This window comes from Delphinapterus leucas, chromosome 2, assembly GCF_059928025.1.
Source record: "Delphinapterus leucas isolate spDelLeu-1000000601 "Yukka" chromosome 2, BTC_Dleu_Yukka2, whole genome shotgun sequence".
NCBI classification, from domain to species: Eukaryota; Metazoa; Chordata; class Mammalia; order Artiodactyla; family Monodontidae; genus Delphinapterus; species Delphinapterus leucas.
In genome coordinates, this window is record NC_143130.1 from 170,669,114 (window position 1) to 170,687,863 (window position 18,750).

At 39.7% G+C, this 18,750-nt stretch overlaps 1 protein-coding gene across 1 annotated transcript in view; it reads left to right on the forward strand.

The window, feature by feature from the left end:
• Positions 1-18,750, forward strand: part of UNC79 (unc-79 subunit of NALCN channel complex) — a 220,498-nt gene that overhangs the window by 124,108 nt on the left and 77,640 nt on the right. The window contains exons 28-32 of the mRNA XM_022576210.3: positions 7,732-8,018; positions 10,616-10,798; positions 11,376-11,538; positions 14,000-14,149; positions 14,732-15,949. Coding sequence (XP_022431918.2) covers positions 7,732-8,018; positions 10,616-10,798; positions 11,376-11,538; positions 14,000-14,149; positions 14,732-15,949 — 2,001 coding nt within the window. The remainder of the gene's footprint in view (positions 1-7,731; positions 8,019-10,615; positions 10,799-11,375; positions 11,539-13,999; positions 14,150-14,731; positions 15,950-18,750) is intronic.

Consider the following 18,750-nt stretch of genomic DNA (forward strand, 5'->3'; position numbering starts at 1 on the left):
ATTTAGGATTTGAAAGCTCGGAGGGTTTTACCCCTTCGAGATGCTCAAGTGTTTGAGCCCCTGACATGACAATTCTTTCCATCTTAAAATTGGCAGATGACTTTTGATCCTGTTAACTTATGGTCCAGTAAGAAGCATCATGTTACCTGAGTATGCACTTTTCCCCCGAGAGCCAGTATGACTAGAACTATACCTAGTACTTATATTTGTATGTGTTTTTACACATAGAAATATTATGTTCATATGTATCTGCTCTAGGAAAAACATTTCATTTACATTTTAAAAGGTTATACATTTGAACCACCATCATTCACTCATCCCCTTAGCCATTTCCGATTCTTTGCAGCTCTTACATGCATTTCTGTCTCTCGAGAAAGGAGGATTTCCATTGTTTAGAGGACCATGGGATCATATTCTGCTTGGTAGAGTGTAACTGTCCTTTGACGTTCTTGATAGATTAACTTATCATGAAGTATCTTAAGGGTTGAAGGGACGCTGGCGAGCCTGTTACAGACTGAATGTTATCTACACACATGATGCCATACTTGCTGGGAAAATTGTGGAGGTTCTGAATACCTGCTTATTTGTCCAAAACAAACCTGGTAACTACCACCTATGTATCATGCTATACAACGTTTGGCTTTTCATCTAAGAGTAGTTTTAAAATAAACTTTTCAGAATGGTACCGATACTCTCAGAAGGAGAGTATTTCAAGTAAGGAGACTTTCAAGAACGTGTTGTAAAAACGATGGTAGAAAGAGAAGCAGTTAGGCGTGGGAGACGAGGGGAAGAGGGAGAGCCCTAAATACTATGAATGCAGATGGCAGATGTTGGCCTAAGTGCATTTTTGCTTTTAAAATTGATGAGAAAAGGGGAGCACACACTTGGCAGAGTCCCTCTACCTTGTTTTGAGCATCACTCGGGCCTCAACTGTGCTGGGATTAAAAAAAAAAAAAAGAATAAAAATAAGAATTTCTGATCCTGAGCTTCATTTAAAATGTGAAAATATCCATTTTCCCTTCAGTTAGATCTTTTTGAGATTGGTCTTATGCAATTTCATAAGTTACCTTTATCTTACCCTGTCTTTTCTTTTTGTCTTAAGGCTTAGTTGAAAAGCTAGTCTTTAATTATTATTATCCATTTTAACAATCCAACCGTAGGAGTCCTCTCACATCTCTTTGGAAAAACATGTACGTATGTTTCTTGAAGAAAAGCCTTTAGGTTTCTAACTGTCCCATCAAAAGTGATCAGATGGAAAAGGGGCAGATAACAGTATTGTTTAAATTAAATATAAAGCTAATGCTTCTGGAAAGATAATTACATGACACCACCATAAGCAAAACTTGCTTAGATTTGGAAACAGGTGGCTCAGCTTATAAGGCAATTTCAAACTAGGTTTTCATTTTTGCATTATTATTTACTGAACACTGAGTGTTTTAACTTGGAAGCAAAGATACGCCAGGATAATCACAAGATTGTACAGAGTGGTTTAAGATAGTAATCAAATGGAAACCGAAGACCTTGCTATTTAACGAACATGCTTTTGTTTGGTACAAGTAATGAGCTCCTCTGTGCAACACCTCTTACTGATCAGGCCTGAAATAAAGCAGGTGTCCTTTAATTATGCAGCAAGACTTAATTTTAGTTGCTGTTTAGGCTGAACTTTTGGACACTGGATTTACAGTTTATGGCTCTCTGATCTTAGCATTTATATATTGCCCACAGCAAATTTTGCAGCAGAAATGCACTTGTATAGGGGGTAAACTCTGCAAGGCTACTGAAGAGTTGCATTCCTCTGTGACTTTTTTTTTTTTTTTTTGCGGTACACGGGCCTCTCACTGTTGTGGCCTCTGCCGTTGTGGAGCACAGGCTCCGGACGCACAGGCTCAGTGGCCATGGCTCACAGGCCCAGCCGCTCCACGGCATGTGGGATCTTCCCGGACCGGGGCACGAACCCGTGTCCCCTGCATCGGCAGGCGGACTCTCAACCACTGCGCCACCAGGGAAGCCCCCTCTGTGACTTTTATGAGTCAAATCAAAGGCCTTTGTGCATATAAGTAAAATTCATAGACTGTCATAGCTGAAACCTTAGAGATATGTTAACATTATCATTTTCCAGAAGAGGAAACTGAGGTTCCCAGAAAGGAACAAGTTTCACAAGCTTGTTGGTGACAGATCTGGGTCTCAAGCCCAGATGTCTTGATCTCTCTTGCAAGGCATGTGTGGTAATGCTAGCAGGAGCTCAGCACCTTCATTTAATCCCAATTGATGAAATATACAATTTTACCTGCTAGTTTGAATTTGGTATAATTATAATTAGATATAAGCTGTTTTTTCACTGATGCTGTGAGAACCAGGAATTCTTTGCTTTTGGTGATTCAGAACACCTGTTGAATCTTAATTGAATATAATGCAGCAGTTATGGTAGGTTACCATTGGACCGTACTGGAAAATTGGTATCAACCCCATGTGATCATGGGAAACTTAGTTATATCTTCTTCCTCATCCCCTGGGATGAATAATTAAACAATAGTGGGTATATAATGTTAATAACGGCAATAGCACTTTATATATGTATAGTACCTTTTTATAAAGAGTGTTTTTAATGCAAATCATCTAATTTCGATTTCACAACAACTCTGCATATACATAAAGTATTATTTTTTTTTCCACTTTACATACAGACAGGAAAACTGAGGTCCTGGGGGACTAAGTAACTCTGCTTATATAATTGGCTCATGATCACATATAACTAGTTAGTTAGATAGAGACTGATACTTGAGTCCAGGAGACTTTATTTGCTTTCTTTCCACTACAGCTTCTTCTCAATAAATTGGTCTTAGGGTGTCCCTGCCTTGGGGTACGTGAGGACACCAGTCTTATCAGGGAGCTGACTTGGGCGCTCAAGCTCCAATGTGACTTAAGCCCATGAGTGTCCAGACCAAAGGACCTTTCCCGACCAGGACTTATAGATTGGTCTAGAGCTATCCTAATCCCTAAAGGGACATATATACTTTCAATTCTACTCCAGCCTGCAGAGAAATCTTGAGATCTCTTGGTCTGAATTTGTGTCAACAAGAGAAGGTACCCAGTACTGGGTAGCACTGGTAAAACTCTCTTGTATTTCCCGCCTCCCTCAATGTCCAGCCTAGAATTCCAAATTACTTCTCTTTGGGCTCTCTCTTTCTAGAGGTGGTTTACATTTCATGTCTCCACTAACTTGCAAAATGCCTATTGATCATTAAGAGCCAATAAATCAAAGAATTCAATTGTTTTTATAGGAATGACCCTGATTGAAATGATAGTTTCGGAAAATGACAGTTTCTATTGACCAAACACTTATTGGGCACCTGCTGTACTAGAAAATATGAAGAATGTAAAGATACATCAGAAGTTCTTGTACTCTCAACTTGCTTATAGTCAAGTAAGGGAGATAAAGTATGAACATAGGTGAACTCTCATCTCGTGTGAAAGTGGTAGTACTACAGGATCGTTCACGTCAAATGCAATGGGAGGAGAGCTGGAGGGAACAAGGAAGGTTTTGTGGACAGGTGACTCAGCCAGGCCTAGACAGGTGGATAGGAGGTAAATGCATGGTGATAGGATGTGGGATAGGAGACGCAAAGGCAGGGATGGGGAGCACATGAAGCTATGCAGCTAGTAACCGGCCCCAGCTTTACGGCCCTCCTGTGGCTCTGTGCATACAGAACAGAACTGCTGTGAACGAAGCCTTAAGTTGTTTTAATGAGCCACGGAGACCAGTGAGGCAGTGTAGTTAGAACTACCAACATAATGCGGACTCATTTATAGTGCTTGATCATTGGTTTCTCTGGACCAAATGCAGAGTAAACTCATAGAAACTTCCTTCCACTACCTAACTGTCACTTGTCGGCTTGACAGAGGGGTCAGTGAGTCGATTTACACAGAGGAATGTTCCCTATTTCCCTACCCACTTCCTTGCTGTTTGGGGACTTCATCAGGTTTTTGCCCATGTAGAAAAGATATGAAATATTTATTTGAATTCAATGCACTTTAAACATATACGAATTATGAGCATCTACTATATATCAAACAGTGTCCCGTATTCTGTGAGGGATGTAAAACTGGATAAGACATAGCACTTGCCTTCAAGGAATCTTTGTTCTTACAGGGGAAATACAGCAAATGGATAAAAAAAGAAAGTTCTGCCTCGCATAATAGTTATTTGCCACATGAGAGTTGGGAAATGCTAAAGGAAATTTTCCTGCACTCTTTCCCACCCATCTTCCCTCCTTTCTTGTTTTTGGAGATGTATAGATTTAGGGACCCCAGTTGCTGAGAGGAGGGTGGGCATGTTAATAAGAATGGCTTCTGGGGACCAGATCCATAGGATAAAGTTGGGGGTGCGGGTGGAGGACCACCGTGCAAGGTGAAGAGAGCATCACGAGCAAAGACACCAAGATGGGAAAAGGCTGGCTCCGTTCTGAGATCCAGGAGTAGCCCCGTGTGTAAGACTGTGGAGCATTTAGGGTGGAGCAACAGGAGATAAGTCTGGAAAAGCAGATCCTGGTCCTGCCTGGTTTCACATCTTCTGAATAAATAAAACTGTATTATACCGTGGCGTTTCAATCAGTTGTGCCACTCTGTGGACAGGTCATGATGGACCCGGTCCATGTTAAAGTGAGGGTAGGAGTAGCTCTGCCCCCATGATAATAAAGATTTTTACATTTTTCTTTACAAAAATGATAAAATCAAATCCCTTAACCTGTTAAATCTCCATAGTTAAAACAGATATAGGAATTTCACAGACTAGAATTCAAAAGGAAGTGTTTTAATTGTCACATTTAGAGAAAATATTATAGGCATTTAGTTTTAAACTGGAAATTTTATATCTTTTATAGATAACTAAAATAGTAATGTTGTCTTTATCCATAAAGAAAATTTCAGCTTTCCTAAGCTCATTTTTCTTAGGGATTTGATTAAGGTAACTTTTCCTGATGAAGAGTGGTGTCAGTCACATGCTTACACTATTTTTAAAGAAAGACAATATACAAAGCATAGACTTGCAAAGCCCACACTTGGAGGGTAAATTATTGGAATGAAAAGAGATTTCTTTCACTTTATGTAAAAAGTTCCATTAACTAGTTCTTTTTTCAGTACATTTAATGGTTTGTGAAAGATCACTCATTACTGGCTATTCAGGGAAAGCAAAGAGCAGCAAACTTAAAGCTAAGCACGGCAGATCGATGAAGATGAATCCAAAATGAGGATGGGCCCTTTGTGAAATGATACTTAGTCATTAGGAAAATGTGATTTGATGGGAAAAACTAAGGTTACACACTTTTAAAATGAATGTCTACTTGCAATGGGGCGAAGAGATTTGAAATATTTAAACTTGAAGCCTGATAGTTTATTTTCTAGACTTGAACTAGATAGGAGGAAATAGGGAGCCGGTGTCCTAGCTGGGCCTTGTCTGGATCTCCCTTTCTTCTGTTTGAGTCCCCTAGACTCTCAGGGCTAAAAAACAAAGTTGCATCTCCTTCTCAATTCCTCCTCAGTTCCATTTTTAACTTTGGAGTCAAGCCAGTCTAGACTTGGAGGTGGCTGAGCAGGGCTGAGTGATACATGCTCTCCTAAACCTTGCCCCCCAGAGCTAAAACGAATTGAGGAATGAAGCTATATCATCGTAACAGCCATTGCTTGCTGCTACAATAACACTGAACCCTGCAGGTAACCTAGATTCTCACACTTGTCACATTCTTGGCCCAAGCTTGCCCAGAGCAATACCCTCCTGCTAGTTGTAAAGTAATACTCTGATGGAAAAAAAAAAAATCAAGACTAAATATTTTTCAATGCTGAAAAGATAGTTCTTTAAACTTTTAAAATAAGGATTTGGCCTGATCTTCTATTTCAGACATTTAATTTAATTATAATATACAGTAATGCTTTACATTTATGACCTTTTGTGAAATAGGGTGTTCCACATGAATTGATTTTTTTTCCCGATGGGTCAAGCATGCCTCATAAATAATGATAATAGTAACAATTTATTGACCACTCTCTGTATGTGAAACAGTGTAATAAACAAATCCTTAGGTTTTATTTGAATAATTTTTGGTTAAAACTTCTCTAAAGTACATTGCATACATTTATTCCTTCATGAACAGGCTCTATGAGACCGAAAAATGTTGTTAATGTCCGAGGGTCATACTGAAGTTTGTTAGGTGGTTTCCCCTATACTAGAGGTTCTCAGACTTAGTTGATTCTGCTGCCTCTTCACTCATTGTCAACTATCCCATCTCAGTGTATCACTTTTGAAAAGGTCAACATTCTTCTGATCATCTTGGGAAAACTAGACAACCAAGCATGTAACCTTATGTGCAGTTCTAAACTAGTAAATTCAGAATTTGACATTACCTTCATGCCACTACTTCAGAGAAAGTGTTTAGGCTTGAGACAGCTAATTTCTGTGGTCCCCAGGAAACATTTCTTCTATCTTGCTTCTCTTGGCTGGTCCTAGAAGATTGAGATTTTTGCCAAATTAATTGAGGCGTTAAAGGATATAAATTACTACCTAGCTCTTGGTTGTATCCTGCATGCCATAATTAAAATGGATAGAATCAAAGTTTGGTTTGTAATGATTTGTAACCAAAGCTTGTCATCATTTAGAATGTTTCCTCTCAGGATGAGAGATGAGAATGCTGGTGTGTGGGTCTAACCCACCAGGCAAAAACTTTGTTTCCAATTTAGAAATTCTCATGTGGCTTGTCAAAGGAAGGACAAGAATGCATTTAGGGTATTTTGAATAAGGCCCAAAACATAAACATAAATATGGAAGAGCAAATCTCACTCTTCCTTCCCTCAAAGTCCTAAACTAAACCAGATCAGAAAAGGCAGAAAACAAGGGGAGACAGGGTATAATTTCTGACTTTGAGAAATAACAGAGAAAGTCAATGTCAGGAACCTACTCAGATATAATTATTTGTTAGGTTAAGAGTAAGTCAAGGGCTATGGTATTTTTTCTTTCCATGTGAACTTTCAGCTCACCTTCATGTGGTGTTTTTCTCTGTTTTTAAAAGTTCATGCTTCTTTCTTTCTGTCTGTGCCCTCCCACCCCTTATATGTTTCTCATTACATACAGCAGGGCTTATAATTTGCTGTTTCTAATTTTGACTATATCGTTCAGAGAGTGCACACTGCTAATACCTTAGAGTTTGGAGAAGAAAACCTTTCTTTCTGTATCAGCTGATATTTGAACATAACTGAATTGAGATTATAATTTAGACAAAATAACTCAATGGATGTTTTAGTCGCTCAGTAGATTTTAGGAAAATGGTTTTTGTGGTTATTCTTACACGCTTAGTTTACAAAGCTGGAAGGGAAACTTCTCTTTATTAGTGAGGATAAAACTTTGCCAAGATATTCAAAAATTTGCTAAAAATGCAAAGTTTGTGTAGGTATTTGTCTTGCTGTTTGAAGATAACTTTGCTTTATAGTGTCTCCTTATTTTTTGCATTCCCTTATTCTTCCCAAATCACTTGGTCGTTGTAATTTCCACCCTGGGACCAGTGCTTTGCTCAGTAGGCCATATTGTGCCTTTAAGTTTGTCTAGAGCAGACCTTTAAATATTTAGAGGCTTTATCGATGTAAAGAATGAAATAGGGCGCGATGGTGCTTCATTGATCAGTGAGATTTTCGTGTAAACTTACCTGTGGGGGAACCACCCACTGATGGCCTTTCTTGTACCGACAGGCCGACAGTCCCCTGAGGATGACAACACCATCAAGGACCTGCTCCCTGAAGATGCTGGGATCGACCACCAGACAGTGCACCAGCTAATTACAGTGCTCATGAAGTTCATGGCCAAGGACGAGAGCAGCGCCGAGTCAGACATCAGCAGCGCCAAGGCCTTCAACACGGTCAAGCGGCACCTGTATGTCTTACTTGGCTACGACCAGCAGGAAGGTTGCTTCATGATTGCACCTCAAAAAATGCGCCTGTCAACTTGCTTTAATGCGTTTATTGCAGGAATTGCCCAAGTAAGTGTAAGCTTTCAGGAGTCATGCCGTTAGGCTTTTAGTACAAACAAGTCATTAAATTCCATTTAGCTGATATTGGTTAAGTGTAAAGTTTTGCACAAGTTGCTTTATTAGGCAGGGGTACGTGGAGGACATCAACAGCCTGATATCATAAAGGGAGTTGGGGATTTTGGGGGGGTAAAACATACAGAAAACAGCATTTTAATCTTTTTTTTTTAACATCTTTATTGGAGTCTAATTGCTTTACAATGGTGTGTTAGTTTCTGCTTTATAACAAAGTGAATCAGCTATACATATACATATGTTCCCATATCTCTTCCCTCTTGCATCTCCCTCCCTCCCACCCACCCTATCCCACCCCTCTAGGTGGTCACAAAGCACCGAGCTGATCTCCCTGTGCTATGCGGCTGCTTCCCCCTAGCTATCTATTTTACGTTTGGTAGTGTATATATGTCCATGCCACTCTCTCAGTTTGTCACAGCTTACCCTTCCCCCTCCCCGTGTCCTCAAGTCCATTCTCTAGTAGGTCTGTATCTTTATTCCCATCCTGCCCCTAGGTTCTTCATAACCTTTTTTTTTTTTCGATTCCATATATATGTGTTAGCATACGGTATTTGTTTTTCTCTTTCCGACTGACTTCGCTCTGTGTGACAGACTCTAGGTCCACCCACCTCACTACAGATAACTCAGTTCCGTTTCTTTTTATGGCTGAGTGACGTTCCGTTGTCATTTTAATCATTTTTACGAGTACAGCTCAGCGGCAGTAAGTATATTCACATTGTTAGGTAACCATCACCACCCTCCATCTCTAGAACTTTTTCATCGTCCTAAACTGAAACTCTACCCGTTAAACAATAAAGAAGTGTGGAAGTTTTGTTTGTAGGTTTTTTTTTTTTTAAACCGTCTTCCTTTCTTGGCTTCAAGTGGAGAGTTGAGTTAATCGTCCAACCTACTTCATGTCACCTTATCATCATTGGCTTTTTTCATGTTTCTCTGCTACTTCTAACTGCTGTATTATACATCATGGTATATACATTTTCCATGATTTAACTATCCACTCCCCCAGTGATGGACACTTACATTGCTCCCAACTCCTCACCACCCCATACAGATCATCAATGAACATTCTGTACGTGCACCTTATTCACCAGTGTAAGAATTCCTTTGGGATATGGGTCCAGGAGCAGACGTAACAGATCATTGGGTATATATATGCCTACTTTGACCAATGTTACGAATCTCACTGTCCGAAATGGCTGTCCCAACCTGCAAAGGGTGTAGAACTTGGGGCTAGAGAGAAATGGATATGAATTTCAGCTCTGCCACTGTTATTAACTCTTAAGCATCCTTGCTTCTTTGCTCACTGGTAATAGATTTTTGGGGGAAAGATTAGAGACAACATATTGCAAACGCCTTAATCAGTGCCTATCTCATGGTAGGGACTCAGTGATGGCAGCTGTTATTATTTAGCTCAAATAGATCGTTAATATAATGAACACAGAGAAGCAAAGGGGGAGCAATATGTATGTCTCTTGCTGGTGTTGATAACTAGGTGGATCTTCACTAATACTCAGCTGTCTATGATGGAGAGAGAATACATCATTTCAGATACCAAACTTTACCTCCCTTCCTCCCTCACTTCTCTCTTTCTATATTCACATTATGCATATTTATTTTAGATATATAAGAAAAAAATTAAAATGCAAATCTCCAGGAAACCCATGACAAATATAACTTACTAACATTTTGGTGTATGTCACTGGCTCCAGATTTACATACATTCATATATACATGCATACACACATATGTGTGTATATGTATATGTGCACATATTTTTTATAATAATGGGATCATTTATACATACTGATATATGTATGTGCCTGATGTGTGTATGAATATGTATATATATACATATATGTATCTTTTAAACCTAAAATTTATTGTGAAGTTCATATCACGTAAATAAATTTGTACCATGTTCCATTTAATGGCTACACAGTATTCTGTTGTCATATAAACAATCTTTTATTTAATTCCATATTGTTGAATCTGGAGGTTGTTTTCAATTTGCGGTGGCTATAATGCTGGATATCTTTATGCATACATCTGGGAATGCCTGTCAGATTATTTCCTTAGGATATATTTAATTGCTGTATTAGAGGCTATGTGCTTTTTCCTACTTCTGAATACATGTTTCTAAATTGCTCTCCTGAAACGTTGAGAAATACTCTTGCTAGTGGTGTCTGAGAATGCCCATTTCCCTACATAATTACCAATACTATGTGTTTTCATTGATTCTAGTTTAATTCTAGTTAATAGTTTAATAGGACATTTTAAAAGATGAAATTTATTTTCAACAGATAATTAAGTAGATAAATTAAATAGTTAAGTAGATTAAAACTATTTAAGTTACAAGTTATTAAATTTCTTGTGAGCTAGGATTTTTCCCCCTCTATATGTACTGGCCGTTACTATTACTATTTTGTGAGATACCTGTAAAATATTTCTCCCGTGTTTTGATGGTTCAAAGTTTTCCTTTTGGCTTATAAATGCTCTTTATAGTTTTCCTTCAGTTATTACGTTTTTTCCTATTTCAGGTTATGGACTATAACATTAATTTGGGAAAACACCTTCTCCCCTTGGTGGTTCAGGTGCTCAAATACTGCTCTTGTCCTCAACTACGGCATTATTTCCAACAGCCACCTCGTTGTTCTCTCTGGTCCCTAAAACCTCACATCCGGCAGATGTGGTTGAAGGCCTTGCTTGTCATCCTTTACAAGGTGAGTTGCTGTAGTCACTCATTTTTTGGGTGGAATGATTCTCTTAGAGAGAACATTTAAGAGATCTCTGTAGGATAGTAATTTGACCTTCAGAGGAAGATGCATGATACACAATTAGTGTCGAGAAGTAAAGAGCCGTTGGAATGAAAATAGAAATGTAGACCATGCCAGTGTATACTCCAAAATGCTTGAAGCAAAATCTGATGAATATTGATCAATAATCTCCCTTTATGCTCAGAACCTCATATCTTATCTATATATTAATTATTATGTCAGAAAACAAGAAAACTATTAAAAATTGTATTCATACACCAAATGTTTATGCCAGGTAATTTTCTTGAAAGGACTTATAACTACAAAATGGCATGCGTTGCCATCCATGATTTGGTGCAAGAGGAAGGGAATACAGTCCCTTGTCAAAATAAGGCCATGATAAGAATTTATGTTTCTGCTTTTCTATATTTTTCTTTTTATTATACCCAGAAGAGACTGAGAAAAATATCTAGCAAGATCAAGTGGAAAACTTTACCCTTCAAAATAACCGTTTATATTTTTCTCCCTCCATTTCATTGAGCAGTATCCATACCGAGACTGTGATATCAGCAAGGTCCTGCTGCATCTGATTCACATGACAGTCAATACACTCAACGCACAATATCATAGCTGCAAGCCCCATGCCGCGGCAGGACCTCTGTGCGGTGACAACAGTAACATAAGCAGATACAGCGAAAAAGAAAAAGGTACTTTACATATCTCAATTCTATCTCAAGCTTAGCTTGCATACGTAATACATTTCTGCACAGTGTTTCTCTTAGATGATAGAGGAGCCCCCCCAGATATCATTCTGGAGTCAAAAAATGACCTACTGCTTCATTAATTTTCCAACTTTCCCATGAATGTTGCTGCTTTCGTTATGTAAAATGAACACTCAAGAGAAATAATCGATATGCTTCTAAAGCCCCCTTCATAAGAAATCGTGTTTTGTAAAAAAAATTGTCTGCTGTTTAGTTAAGGAGGCTTTGTAAACCTTTTCCTATATGTTGGAAACATCTTGCTTTGGACTGTGAAGTACATCTTGGTTGGTACTCAGTGGAGCCATAATCTTGTCCATCTCTAGTTTGCTCCTGACCTTGTGCTCGTAGATTTGAATGGAGCCTAAATTTGCTGAAGTGCTTTTTCCTAGCCTCCTTATTCAATAAGAATTAATTTAAGGCAACTGAAATGAAACATTTTTGCTGCATAGGTTTAAATTATTTCCAGTATCAACACTCTTTATATTGATAGCTTTTCGGCAAAGGAGGCAGTAGAATGAAACTTTAGATAAACTTCCAGCCTGGATGTTTTCAGGTGAGAGCTTAAGAGCCAAGGTGTGTCTTTAGTGCATGTTGCAGGGTGACTAGACTTGTAAAAGGTGACATCATCGATCCAGTCCTGGGAGAAAGCCAAGTGCCCCGTGGCCCTTTGTGGTGTTAATAGATTCCTTTTCGGTGGGACTGCTCTGGAAATGTCTGGATAGGAGGGATTGGAGCCAGTGTTCCACTTGTTCGTTTATTGCCAAAAGGTCCAAGAGCCTAGGTTGGCCAGAGATAGAGCTGTCAGAACTAAGTTCATTAAGTTCTGGTACCATTCAGATCCTTCCCGAAGAATATCTTAGGTCCTAGTTTCTGGGAAATTAGACAGATTCAGTTGAACTATAGATGTCGTCAATGTGGGCTCAGTATTTGGGCCAATCCCAGATGAACCTTTCTGGATGGGAGGAGCCATCTTGAAGTCTTTCCATCTCTCTCATTCAGTACATTTTGAGAATTATTTCCAAGTTATGTAAGGGAAGTTACACAATGATTTCTTCGAAAAACTGTATTTTTCAAAGGAGAGTATTTTTAAAAAGGAAATAAATTAAACAGATCATTGTGTTGATAGGCTTCCTCATCACCGCAGAAGTTCGCTGGGAGTTTTGTATCCATTTTGATCATTAACGCTTATTTTTTTATTTGACCAAAAAGATTATTATGATTACTTTGTCTAACATCTACTGCTTCAAATTTCATTAACTTATAGAATCTTGTGTTTTAAGACAGGATCGGTCCTTAAAACTTAACCCTGTGCTGGTACTCCCCTTATACTCAAGAAGTCTTAAATAATCAGAATCACACCTGAGGCTCATTTTGTCAGACAGGTAGATATAAATATAGGCCAAATACTATGATTTCAGTGATGTTCAACTTGAAGAGTAGGTTAATTCCATTTACTGTGGTATTAAATGCATTTTTGTAGCCTTTTCTCTTGCTGCTTTGTACATGGCTTTGGCTTTTCTAAAGGATGCAAGAAGAAAATTTATTAAGTGGACTTCATGGGTTGCAAAATAGCAAGCTTTTCCTCATTACTGTGTTTTTGGGTTTCTCTTTGATTTAAAAGTAGCCAAATGTGGATAGAAGAGAACATAGAAACAAGCTTGATAGGACGCTAAGTGACCAGTTTGTTTATGAGGCCTCAGGACCATAAGAGTCAAAGATTCTTTCTGGGATTCATAATAGCTACCTGTGGCAAACTCTTACTTTAATATGGGGAAATGTTATTTTCTGTTTTCTTTTTCCTTTGTTTATCAGTCCATAATCATTTGTGGAGCTTTTGAGATGACTGGTGGCTTTTCTAAGCTTTTTCTGTGTGTTGTGTGTTTCATTGCCAAATGTAGAGTACAGTATTTTGCATTCACAAAGTTTAAGGTGCATGTACTGCTAGGCTGTGTCTATGCCAGTTCTCAAATCCCAGGAAGGCATATATTTTTGGAAGGGGCAAGATCCACTCATTTTGTTTAATTTTCTTTTGCCAAATCAGCCTGAAAATTCACCCAAAGCAGGCACATTTAAGGAGTGTCCCAGATTCCTGACGTGTATTGGTTATCTGGTTTTAAGTACATTGGAAAAGTTTTCCCATGAAGGTCCTATTGGAATATCGAGATGCCTGTCTTGAAAATGCTGCCCACTGTGACATGAAGTATGAGGGGCAAACTTGTAACAGTTGCTCTGTTCAACGCATGAATAATTTGACACCTGAATGAAATGCCAAGCCAGGCTAGACTTGGGCTGGTTTAGAACCACCCCAGGCTGTGTTCCATAATGCTTTCAATGAAATGCTTGTGTAGATACAGCCTAAGAGAGAATAACCTCTTAAGTGTAATTTTGACTTTCTCTCCCCAATTAGAAGAAGATAGTGTTTTTGATGAATCTGATATTCATGATACACCTACTGGACCCTGCAATAAAGAGTCTCAAACTTTTTTTGCAAGATTGAAAAGGATAGGCGGCAGCAAAATGGTGAAATATCAACCGGTTGAGATGAATGTTCAGAGAAGTATGAATTTTTTCCTCTTAGTAGTTTTATGCAGAAATGTTGTACTCTACCATTTTTTGGGGGTGAAATCTCAATTTTATTATGTTACTACACATTTTTAATACCGTTGATTTGATATATATGTATGCACAACCAGTATATATATATATGCACTTATATATATACGTGAATTGACAGATACATCATTAATGTCATGATCGTCTTAGAGGGCCATCGCTTGATTTGATTTGTTGCAAAATGTTTGCTTCTCTTCCACACAATTTGAATAAAGTTTCCTAGATCCACCTCAGCCAAAAGCGATCCCCTCTCCTGTGCACAAATGAACAGAGCTGAGGAATTATCCCGAAGCCCGATTTCAGAAATAAGATCTTAAACTGCCTTTTGGGGTTCTCTCATTCCAAAGTTTTCTGGGTTTTGAAATTAGAATGAATCTTATGAAAATTTGGCCAGGAGGTCAGTTTTACCTTCTGGTAGAGCTGGGATTATGATTATGGTCGATGCCAATTGTATGCCCAAGTTTGAGGGGAAGAGAAAGGTGAAATCTCCAAGTAAAATAGTACTAGCTTTTTCTGTTTTAATCAGGTGAAATAGAACTGGCTGAATATAGAGAAACGGGTGCATTACAAGACAACATTCTACACTGTGTGAGAGAAGAAAGCATTCAGAAAAAAAAGCTGCGCTCTTTAAAACAAAAATCTCTTGATATAGGGAATGCAGACTCCCTCTTGTTTACGCTAGATGAGCACCGTAGGAAGTCCTGCATAGACCGGTGTGACATAGACAAGCCTCCAGCCCAAGCTGCATATTTCGTGCAAAGACAGCATGACCATGGACGGTCTAGACAGAACTCTGCTACGAGGTCTGACAATGCCGAAATCCCCGAGAACCCGGCTCTGGAAGGTTTTCAAGAAGCTCGGAGGCCTGTAATACCAGAAGTTAGGTTAAACTGCATGGAGACATTTGAGGTGAAAGTGGATTCCCCAATAAAGCCTGCTCCCAAAGAGGATTTAGATCTGATAGACTTGTCCTCAGATTCAGCATCTGGGCCTGAAAAACACTCTCCGCTCTCAACATCGGACAGCGACTCCCTTGTGTTTGAACCTCTTCCCCCTCTCCGAATAGTAGAGAGCGATGAAGAGGAGACCATGGACCAAGGGGACGATGGTACCTCTGGTAAGGATGCTGCTTCCTCTCCCTCCATCCGCAACCGCCCCTCTGCCCTCAGCCTCAGTACGACGCCCCTCGTGCAAGTAAGCGTGGAAGACTGTTCCAAAGACTTTTCTTCTAAGGACTCAGGAAATAACCAGTCGGCGGGTGACAGGGACTCCCCTCTCATAGCTCTGGAAGACCCCACGGACTCCGAAGAATTATCAAAGCCTGAGGAGCTGCAGGGGTGTTCCTGTGGCAGCCCGCTCACGCTTAAGCAAAAACGAGACCTCCTTCAGAAGACGCTTGCTCTCCCTGAGATGTCACTGGACGATAACCCTGAGCCCAGCACTGAGGAAGGGAAGCCCGGTGGGCTGATGCCAAGTTCAGGGGCAAAAACTGTCCTCCTCAAAGTCCCTGAAGATTCGGAGAATCCAATGGAAATTGAGAAGCCAGACGCCAGTGCTGAATCAGACGCAGAACAGAACCCTGAAAGGAAGGCAGAAGAGGAGGTTGCTGAGGAATCTGAATTTAAGATTCAGATTGTCCCCAGGCAGAGGAAACAGAGGAAGATTGCGGTCAGTGCCATCCAGAGAGAGTACCTTGACATTTCCTTCAACATTCTAGACAAATTGGGAGATCAGAAAGATCCAGGTGAGCGCGTCTTTCTTCTTCCTCCCAGCCTTACGTTCAAGTTTCTGCATTTTACTTGTTAGGGTCTTGGTACTGATACGCATCAAACTCTAAATTTTAAAATGTCAAGGAATGACATTATAATTGCTTCATTATCACTCTGAACCCTTCCTGCTTACTGGAGTGTGTTGGATTCAGATGTGGTTCTATTGGCTCCATAAATGTTTCTGTATTGGTTGTTTCTAAACTCTGCACTCAATTCTTGATCATCCTTGACAACAAGAGGCAATGATTAATTCATATCAAGACATTCCAAGTATCATTTTCGTTTTCCTCAAACAGCAAAAGTCATTAATTGTACTCTTATTGCTTTCTTTTTTTTCCTGCTATACTTTAGTGAATAATGATACAGCTAAAATATCATGAAGGGCTAAAATAAAGCAGAGTGCTTGGAATGATTAAGAATTGACTGTATAGTCACTTAGGGTCTATACTGGTTACATATTCTAAGCAAGTATCAGCAGTCTGGCAGACATTGTGTGCCCTCAGGAACCAAAAAGAGCCCAGTTACAACCTAGACTCTAATCCATGGTCACCAGTTGATGGTGAAGTTGTTATAGTACGAGCACTTCCTGCCTCAAATGCTGTTTCTTGTGTTTCCTTGGAGGCACTGTTTCCAAGAAAGATTAACTTGAAAAAGTGACAAGCTGGTAGTCCACCTCATCCTAAAACACAGTTCTCTGCTCTGTTATCATAATACTGATCAGAATGTTGCGTCATTTCTCAGCCCATATTTTAAAAATAAACAAAAAAGAATGTGAATCTCTAGGAAAAATGAGATTGGCCAGGGATGATTATTTTAGTAGATCCATAGACTACAGAACATTGAGCACTGGCAAAAATCTTGGGGACCTCTAGTATAATCCCTCATTTCCTATAAGAGGACACTGACACTCGGAGGAGGGGACATGCCCTGCCCCAGGTCACACAGCACTTCTCCCCCACTCCATAACAAAAGCAACTCCTCAGAGAACAGGCTCAGCCCTTTTATTTGCCCCGGGCATTTCCTGAGCTTTCCAATTGTTCTCTACTTCACAGGACAGAGCTGTGTACCTTCAAGGGGCTCTGTAAAAACTTGTCAAATGAACATTAATGTATTTGGAAAAGGCCATGCTCCAGCCAGGCAGGGGGAAGAAAAAGATTCTCATAATAACAAGAAAGTGTAAGAAGGTTTCTTGGGAAACTGGGACACCCTTTTATTATTTGGAGCCAAGAAAATTGTTGCATATAGATGGAGCAAAGCACTGACCTAGAAACTATAGAGGCCTATAGGTGGGTATATAAGAAACCATATAAGGTCTGTAGGGTGGGTATATAAGAAACTATATGAGGTCAATAGGGTGGGTATATATGATATATAGGTTGTATATAGGTTGTGGTATGTATGTTTGTGTGTGTGTGTTGCTTTCTTTATTCATCCTTATGTCAGGTTGTTCCCCAGGCTACCAGGGAGGAGATTGGTATTATATTAATATATTTGTTACCAGAGCAAGAAGGAAAGTATCTGACAATTAAGATGATACGTATTTTAAATTTTTATAATATAGGTTATACTGTCATAATCATTTTATATCTGCGTAGTGTCCCACCTGCCACAGACATGCAGAGCTACCCTTCCTTGCTGGGTGTTGGAAGGAGGGCCATGTGCTCAGAGCAAGACTCAGGCTTCCCGAGACCTTCTTGCCTCTATCAGTCATAGTCAAGGGAGGCCTGGACTCACAGCCTTGCCATTGCTAATTGCCTTGAGTCTACCAAGTCTAACGGCATTGTGTACTTTCCTTCTGTTCATGTCAGTCCCTGCAAGAAGCTCCAGATCACCCTTCATCTCTCTCACTCTAATTTCCATAAGGCCTTGCACATCTCCTGTCCAGGTCCTTTCTCCCACCTTATCGCAATTCCTGAAACTTTTCCTCCATCAGAAATTCATGGTCCTTCATGTGCTCTGTTTCCTTTCCCTTCTTAGTCTAATGGAAACCCAGCTCTTCCCTGAGGAAGCATGTCCTTGGACTAGGGCCAGGGTGTAGGCATCTTCCTTCCTCATCATTTCCCCCTTCAGACCATTCCCACCTTGTCTTTAAAAACACCCAGCTCTGAGTCTCACATTACTTACCCTGACTTTCTCATTTATTGACAGTTTTAATTCCTGGCTCTTTTTACTCTTTCCTAAACTATTCCTGTCTTAATTCTTGTTGATTTCAGTATTAATACACATAGTACAGTGTCTTAGTGCAGTGTTTTCTGACACTCTGGCTTCTCAGTTCCTCGAATTCGTCTTCCCCAGAGACTTTTTTTTTTCATCTTCCACCCTCACTCAGTTACTTATTCCTATGGTCATATCACAGAACTTGTTATTATCAATAACTGCAGCCTGTCCATGGTGTCAGTCCAGTGTCTCCCATTCTCTGATTACCATTTCCTCTCTCTCTGGACAGCACTGTATTGATCCTATTGCCTCTCACTGTTCCTCCCCTTCTTCATGTCTTCCCTTCTCAAGTCAATCATTACAATCCCTTCTTGCCTACATCATTCCTGACCTCTGCTTTTTCAGACTTGCTTGGCTAAACACAGCCCTCATCAAATCTGCCTTTCCATCTACCAACGCCTGTACCTATCAGATGAGTGTGGCTGGAGAACAAAACGCATAACAATATTGACTGGTCTTATTTTAAATTCATGACCATGAACCTCAACTGGGTCCTTAAAGCTACCTGGCATCACACCGTATTTCCCTGGTCCATTCACGTTTCCATTCTCCTGATTAT